General features: G+C 35.9%; 1 protein-coding gene across 4 annotated transcripts in view; it reads right to left on the bottom strand.

Annotated features, from left to right (window-relative positions):
* Positions 1-205: 205 nt before the first annotated feature.
* MED23 (mediator complex subunit 23) overlaps positions 206-8,811 on the bottom strand; it is a 57,024-nt gene continuing 48,418 nt past the window's right edge. For all 4 annotated transcript variants that reach the window (XM_020987064.2, XM_020987065.2, XM_020987066.1 and 1 more), the window contains 3 exons: positions 6,974-7,094; positions 4,606-4,737; positions 206-1,357 (listed from right to left, as the gene is read on the bottom strand). In XM_020987064.2, the coding sequence (XP_020842723.1) occupies positions 1,184-1,357; positions 4,606-4,737; positions 6,974-7,094 (427 nt within the window). In that variant the 3' untranslated portion in view covers positions 206-1,183. The remainder of the gene's footprint in view (positions 1,358-4,605; positions 4,738-6,973; positions 7,095-8,811) is intronic.

The following is an 8,811-nucleotide window of genomic DNA, read 5'->3' as shown; positions in this document are numbered from 1 at the left end:
AAAACAAAACAAAAACCTTTATAATCCTTAAAGTATAAGTATATATAAATCATCATTGTTTTACAAAATAACCTTGGGGAAAATTGAGACCCTATATAACACATTATAGGTCCAAGAATATCTTTTTAGGGTATTAGATTCCATTTCATCAATGGTTCTTTCAAATTTAGTCACTTTGCACTAAGAAGTAAATTCAAATCAGCAATTATACTAATAAAATTTCTTTAATTAAACAGTATTTTACATTTCTTACAAGTACTGGTTCCATTGTTTGCTTGTCAAAGTTAAACTGCATACAGCACAAAATCCAACAAAATTTTCATCATACAAATATAAAGGTTTCAACATTATAAAAATGTAATTAAGACTAGGCAGTAGAGTCATACCATTATCTAGTTGCGCAGGTCAACCTTGAAACTTAAAAGCACAGATTATGCCTCTTTGAAACATGATTTTGTTTGCAACGTCCATGAACTGATTAGATTTTATTCTCTTTGGTGCCTTCCAGTCACTCATAGAATAATAACTTTGGGTGCATGGATAAAATTATTGCCAATTTATCTTCTTTATTGGAAATAATAGAATATACAAATGGAAATTTACAATGATCTTTTTTTTTAAAAAAGAATAAAAAACTGTTAACCCTTCCTTACCAAATACAATTAACCAGAAAAGGAGTTTATACAATTACCAATTAAACTGGTTTAGAAGAAGACTAAGGGGAAGGAAATAAGAATTTATATAGTGCCTACTATGTTTCAGGCACTGTGCTAAGTGTTTTATTGTTGTGTGCCCTTAAGACAATCCAGTTTTGAAGATTGAATATGACACTGAAAATAAAAATTAAAATAAGCAACTAATAGATGGAAGACTTGAAGAGCCTAATAAATTAAATTCAACTCATCATTACCACCACTATGTTCCCAGAGTGCGACCAATAAGTTATTCTGGATAGCATAACACAATTCTTCCTCTATTCTCTTGAGGTAAGTCCAGATAAGGATGTGGTAATGCTAGATGTCCAGTAGATCTACCACATGAATAAAAATTAATATGATTCTGAATTTGTTTTACTCTCTTCTAGTATGGTGCTATGCAACAGAAAAGTTTTCAGAGCAACCGGGTTTTTCTCGCCATTTCCAAAGTAATCAGTGCTCCAATTTTCACCATGGGGCCATTGGCTTTATTGAGTTACTGGCAAAGCCACATTGACTGTCACCTGAGTAGGCTGAGGTGCTGGGGACCCACTGTTTATGGTTTGTGGAGGTACTGCAGCCGGTTCCATTTTGCTGATATGTGTTATGAATCGCAGTCTAAGTTTTAAAGCTGGTCTTAAATTGCAGATAATTTTCTCTACCTAAGAAAAGGGAATATATACAAAAACATTAGATGTCATTTAAACCCATACATTTTAGACAAAGAACTACAACCTATTAAGTAATATATTTTAAGAGGCTAGATCTGTATATATCCTTAATCACCTGACCAGGAAGAGGAAGGATGAAAGTAATTTTCTCTCCAAATAAAAGCTGAGAGAAAATATTCTTCTTGCCACCTAAAATACTAAAATAAATAAATATATATATATATATAACCATGAAAAACCAGGCAAAATTACAAATGACTTCACTGTCTGTCAGGTTTGTCTTTTTTATAATTTTTATTCATAATTTATAGTTTTTAATAATGCCATTTTCCTGAGAAAATGGACAAGGCTTCATATTCTACAAGGTCCCTAACAAAAATGTATCATAAACAAAATTTGTTTAGCAAATTATTTATTTGGTGTTGTTTTGGCTTAGTATTTAAATGAAATGGGAAATTTTTATTCATAGCACTATGCCACTGTGTCAAAATTTTATCTATTGCTTCTCTTTAAATCCAACTCAAACTCTATTTTCCTTCTGTATTTAGCTCAACTTCCAATTATGTTTAGAAATATGTTCCTATCATATTTCTTCCTTTCCCCATCCATCTTTTTCCTAATTTGAAAGAAAAACTACTTCTAACCTGCTTTAGAATATAAAATCAGTTTCACAGCTTTTCTCAGTTTTAATGGCATTTGCTTAGTCTTTAAAAAGGCAGACAGATAAATAACAGTGAGAGGGGAAGAGATCTAGACTCTGCTTAATTACCACTCTCTTCATTCTTTTATCTGTCTTCCATCCCTGCAAGAAAAGACACTGCCAGAAAATAGTGAAAGAATGAGTCAACATTCAATTAAAGAAAAACTACCTTAACTGGCTACATATACAACACACCCAGGCTTTGAGAGAGATACAATAATAAGGTAAAGACTCTACCCTTGAGAATTTAGAATCTAACAGATAAAACACGTAACAATTCCAGTACAAACTAAAGTGATGTAGGTGCATAAGAAAGAAATAATATGACTTCATAGCTCTCAACAGGCTAGGTGGAAGGGGCTCTAACAGAAGCAGGAATCAGGAAAAACTTTTTTGAACTGGGGAGAGTGAGATTTGAACTGGCCTTTGCAAACGGCTAAGATTTTAGCAAGTGCAAAACTTAGGGGAGGGTATTCCAGTTACAGGAAATAGGGATTCAGATGTGTTAAATTAAGTAAGAGTGTCTGGGTGACAATAATTCATTTTGGCTAAAGTTAAGGTGAGAAGTACAAAGTCAAGGAAAGGAAGGTTGGTGGAAGACTCTGAATTAACGAATTCAACAATTATTAAGTACATATTGTATATAAGGACAATGCAAAATCTTACAGTATTTTGGGAACAGGAGAAAGAAGAGATCAAGACATACACAAATCAGTCAGTTCCAGGCACTGCTAAGTGCTAAGGATGTAAAGAAGGGCATAAATACAATCCTTTCATTCAAGGAGCTCATATTCTAATAGAGGAGATATCATGCAAGTAACATATACACGTAAGACATATGAAATGAAAATGAAGAGTCTCAGAGGGAAGGTGGAAATAAGGGGCATACATGGGATGTGGTATGAACACAGAAACAAGACTTGACAACACACTGGATACATGAGATGAATGAGTGAAATGGCAAAGGAGAGATCCAAAAAAAAGTGATCTAGAAACATTTGAGAAGAGATATTTAGCTGCAGAAGGGAAAGAAAGCTTCATAGGACATAGTACCTAAGCTGAATGTCATCTGGTTTAAATGTAGGGTGTAGGAAGGGGTGTAATCTAAAACGATCGGAAATGAAAGTTGAAGTTAGATGGCCAAGGGCCTTAAACATCAATCTATGGAAACAATATTTTATCCCACTGAACATTTATGATGAGGAGAATGATACAGCCAAGGTCAGTCTTCCAGGGTGTACCTAAAAGAAGAATTAAGATCGGAGGCAAGACAAAGGGGTTTGCCCTTTGACAGGCAATAGGAAATCAGTGAACTTTTTTTTTTATTAGTGGAATGACATGATTAAGGTTGCGCATTAAGAAGATTAATCTGCCAACAATGTATAGCAATAATCAGGGTTGGTGTGGTGACAGATTGAAGGTAGAGAGATGTATTAGGAAGCTATTATAATCGTGTAGGTGAAAGGTAATGCTAGTCTGAAGGAGGATGGCAGAGGGAATAAAACAACAGATGAAAGATAGAATTTGAGAATGTATTTCTGGAGAATGAAATACTAAGACGATATGAGAGACAAAGAGGAAGGAATCAAAGATGACAATCATGGATGACTGAAAAAAGTTGCAGTGCACAAAAGAGAATCTGAAAAATAAATACGCCCACAGCAGCTCCTTTCCCCAGGCAGTTTCTTTAACATCTCTCAGTCTCAATTTCCTCATCTGTAAAATGAGGATAATAATAGCACCTACCTCCCAGGGTTGTTGTGAGGAGCAAATGAGGTAACAAATGGACTTTAAAGGGCTATATAAATACTAGCTATTACTATAATTATTCTCCTCTACCTACAACTGGCTCAGAGGTGATTAAACCTAAATATGAAACCAGAAAAGCATTTCTAAACATAAAATATTATCTTATTGTGTACCATTTCCTCATCTAACAAACACATTTTCTGGGTCACAAAGATACTAGATTCATATTTTCTATTCCTCTCTAAACAAGTTAAGACTAAAAAAAAAACCCAAAAAATAAAAAAAACAAGTTAAGACTAGTATTATGATAACAGAGATGCTCACAAAATTCACTTTCTGCTTTTTTTTCCTGTTAAAAAGAAATAAGGGGTAAAAATAATAAACAGGTGTGGATATCCTGCACAAAAAACAAAACAAAACAAAAACCCATACCAAAGCCTCCCAAGCACATTCTACCTCCCAATTTCCTTACACCTAAATAATTTCCTTAAAATTTCATTTCAACATAAACTAATTTGCTTTGGACTTATAGCTACTCTTTTAATAAAACAATGCAGAAAAAAAATTTATATTAGCATACTTCCCTAATTCTGCACAGCAGACATTAGAAGGGAATACATTCTCCAGGCAAGGGACAAAGCCAGAGCAAAAGCACTAAGCTGGGAAGTCCTGTGTAAAGTACTAGTAAGAAAGCCAGCTGGGCTAGGTAATATAATCTGCACTGCATTATAAAAAATCTTTTATTTTGTGGTCAATAGTCCAGAAATGATTCACATAAAATATTACTTACCTGGTCTTTCACACTGTCACCAGTAAACATATACTTCATATGATATAAGAAATCACAGATGGGATCCATGTAATGTAAGTGGGTGCTGCACTGATCTACATTCAGAAGCATATCATAAAATGCCACTCCAATCTGTTTAATAAGCAAAGATAAGCTGATAAAATGTCTGGAATTATTTGACAGATCTATTTATTCCAGCTCAAATTATAGCATAAGTGTCCAGAGATAAAATACATGTTTTAGAATATCTGTATTCTAGTGAGAGTTGAATCTATACTGTGATAATTCAAAGGATCTGTGATCTCCTCAATATGGAAACTCCTTTAAATGGTATGGATCACTACCCATTCAAATGTCATTGTATGTGACTCTCATCCACGTTCATCCACAAGGGATTCAACCTTCTGGCTGAATGAAGTCTCAGGGTTCTTCCAGTAACATAACCAAAACAACTCCTTTTCAAGTCTTGATATAACACCTCACCTCTCAGGCAAAATTCCCCACAGAAAGTATGCAGTAGCCTACCCACACACCTACATGCAACTTTCTCCATTTCCTTTTGGCTGAGCTGCAACTTTAATTCTTTGGAGACTGATATTCCATGGCTTGTAGTCATACGTCATCAGTGATGCTGAAAAGACAGCTCTTTCATTCAGTGAGAAACAAATCTGACCTAACAGGACTTCGTGTTATGAAATCAATTTCAGACAATGGCTCTGGAAAGGTATACATTATTTGAAAGAAAAAAGAATATAATTTGAAATGCGGTATAAGTGCATCCATAATACTACAGTACTGTTTATGACAGGATTTGGCTTTCTTTCTTTTTGTATAATATTTGTTATTTCCCCTATTTTTCCATTTTAAAAAGTACTGTAAAATTGTTTTCCCACATTTCATTACCGTGTAATTTAAAAAAAATAAACCAGAAAAACTTCGGTAAAATAATTACAGAATCAAAGAATCTAAGAGCTTGATGGGAACTCAAGAGTCTACCTAGTCCAACTTGTACCTAAGTAAAAATCCCTCCACAACACCTGATAAGAAGATATCTTATCTTTGCATTTCTGCAGACAAATTTTAAAATGTCGTCAACATCTCCCCCTGAGATACAACAAGCTGGAAAGGTCATAGAATATTTTTGCCAACACGATAATAATGTAGTGGATTAGATATAATGACCTCACGTCCCCCTTCTAGCTCATGTTAGTAGTTCCCCATTGCTGGTTTAGGCCAATCATAGTTACTCCATGTACTTTTTTGGTTTTGTTTTATAATTTCTTGATTTCTCATAGAATCATTAGGGTCCATTTGCTTCATTCTAATTTTTAAGGAATTATTTTCTTCAGTGGGCTTTTGGACCTCCTTTTCCATATGGCCAATTCTACTTTTTAAGGCATTCTTCTCATTGGCTTTTTGGATCTCTTTTGCCATTTGGGTTAGGCTATTTTTTTAAGGTGTTATTTTCTTCAGTATTTTTTTGGGTCTCATTTAGCAAGCTATTGACTCATTTTTCATAACTTTCTTGCATCACTCTCATTTCTTTTCCCAATTTTTCCTCTATTGCTCTTACTTGCTTCTCAAAATCCCTTCTGAGCTCTTTCAAGGCCTGAGACCAATTCATATTTTTCTTGGAAGCTTTGGATGTAGGAGCTTTGACGTTGTTGTCTTCTTCTGGTTGTATGCTTTGATCTTCTTTGTTACCAAAGAAAGATTTTTTGCGCAGTTTGCTCATGATCCTAGCCAATTACTTGAGTTTTAAACTCTTGTTAAGGTAGGGGTCTGCTTCCAGTGTAGAGAATGTATTGTCCCAGGCTTCAGGGGTTTTGTGCACCTGTTTTCAGAGATACTTCTAGAGACTTGTAAGTTTTCAGTTCTTCCAAGGTGGCATGATCAAGGACAAGGTGTTTACTCCTTTCCTGGCCTGTGCTCTGGTCTATGAGTGACCACAAGCACTCTTTTCTGTCTTGGAACCATGAGGAGGATTTCCTCTCCCCAGCCACTACATGCTCCACCACGCCAGCGCTCCTCCGCACCCCAGGACCGCCACCCAGAACTGTGACCCAGATCCAAGCACGGGCAAAGCACAAGAATCCTGCACTAGAAAAGAGATCCCTGCTATCCTCCTCTGATCAGCCACTTGATTCCCCCTTAGTCTATGGGCAAGGAAGCTCGGGAAGCAGCCACTATTTGTAATTGGAGGGGTTTAGGGGTGAGCTCAAGCGAGTCCCTGCTTTTACTCTGCCATCTTGGCTCTGCCCCAGTTACTCATGTACTAAGTGACTATCCTGATGCCCTCTAGCTCTGATGTCTAGTTTCCTAGATATCATATGTACAAAAAGAAGTTGAGAAAAAAGCCACATATTACCTCTATCATGCACCGAGTTCTCTCTTGCTGAAATCTTTGTAAAAAAGGTCCTACAAGGTGGTAAACATACAGTAATTGGAATTCAGTCTTTACTATGGGAAGGAGTGCTTCAGTGAGGAATCTAGAATTCAAAGATAAATGGACAAATATTCAGTAAGTGCTCTGTCCTGGGGAGACTTTGTGTGTATAGAATATATGCGAAATCAACACAAGGTCGTTTTGTCACGGGCAGCACTAGCAGGGCATGGGGGTAAAAAACAACAGTAAAGGCTTCATGTAAAAATTGGTGCTTGAGCTGACTCTTTAAGGAAACAAAGGATTCTGTGCAGCAGGCATTAGAAAGGAGTACCTACTCCAGGCATGGGAGAGGGCAAAAGAATAAAGATACTGAGATAGACTGGCATGTGTAAAGTACTAATAAGAAAGCCAGCTGGACTAAGCCAGAATGCAGGAAGGGGAATGATGACTGATAAAGCTGGAGAGAGAGGTTGGGATCAGGTTGTAAAGGCTCTTTAATGCCAAACAGAGGAGTTTCTATTTGGGTTTACTGAAGCAGGGGAGTGACTGGTGAGGCATATATACTTAAGGAAAAGTAACAGTTGTGAGGAATAGAAGAGGTAAAAAAAATTGAGGTAGGGAGTCCAACTAGAAGTTAAGCATGACTAAAGTGGTGACTGATGAGTACTAAGACAGTGGTGGATAGAACAGATGTTGCAGAGGTAGAAAGATGGACAAGATTTGGTGACTGAATGGATATAAGAGGCAATAGTGAGTGAGGAATCAAGAAATGACAAAGAGTGCTCCAATTTTCCCACATCTTCTCCAACATTTATCATTTTCCTGTTTTGTCATGTTGACCAATCTGATAGGTGTGATATGGTACCTTGTTTTGTTTTGATTTTCATCTCTCTAATCATGACTATAGATGGCTTTAATTTCTTCATCTGAGAACTGCCTTTTCATATCCTTTGACCATTTATCAATTGGGGAATGATTTGTATTCTTATAAATTTGACTTAATTCTCTATGTATTTTAGAAATGAGGCCCTTATCAGAGAGACTGGTTATAAAAATTCTTCCCCAATTTTCTACCTTCCTTCTAATCTTGGTTGCATTGGCTTTGTGTAAAAACTTTCCAATTTAATGTAATCAAAGTTATCCATTTTGCTTTTCATAATATTCTCTATCTCCTGTTTGGTCATGAATTCTTCTGTTCTCCATTAATCTAACAGGTAAACTATTCCTTGCTCTCCCAGTTTGCTTATAGTATAAGCCTTTATATCTAAATCATGAACCCATCTTGACTTTACTTTGGTATATGATGTGAGGTTTTGATCTATGCCTAGTTTTTGCCATTCTCTTTTCCAGTTTTCCCAGCAGTTTTTGTCAAAGAGTGAGTTCTTGTCCCAGAAGCTGGGGTCTTTGGGTTTATCAAATAATAGATTTCTGTAGTCACTGACTACTGTGTCTTGCATACTTCACCTACTCTGCTGATCTACCACTCTATTTCTTAGCCAGTACCAAGCAATTTTGATGATTCCTGCTTTATAATACAATTTAAGATCTGGAATAAATGCCAGTTATTATTACAACAAGTTTTGAAAGCTGAAAAATGGGGACAATCAGTTCACCAAAATTACTTTCCTCTTAGGTCAGGGTTTGAACAATTATGGGGAAGCATCATGATACCAAAAAAAAAAAAAAGACCACCAGATTTTGAGTCAAAAGATCCAGGTTCAATTTCTGATTCTGCTCCACCAACAATGAATTAGTGTTCCACTTTTCCCACACCTGCTCCATCATTGATCATTTTCCTGTTTTGCCATATTGGCCAATCT

Source organism: Phascolarctos cinereus, unplaced genomic scaffold (assembly GCF_003287225.1).
Source record: "Phascolarctos cinereus isolate Bilbo 61053 unplaced genomic scaffold, phaCin_HiC Scaffold_5;HRSCAF=322, whole genome shotgun sequence".
Taxonomy (NCBI): Eukaryota; Metazoa; Chordata; class Mammalia; order Diprotodontia; family Phascolarctidae; genus Phascolarctos; species Phascolarctos cinereus.
Note: the sequence above shows the minus strand (reverse complement) of the source record. Positions and strands in the feature narration are given on the sequence as shown.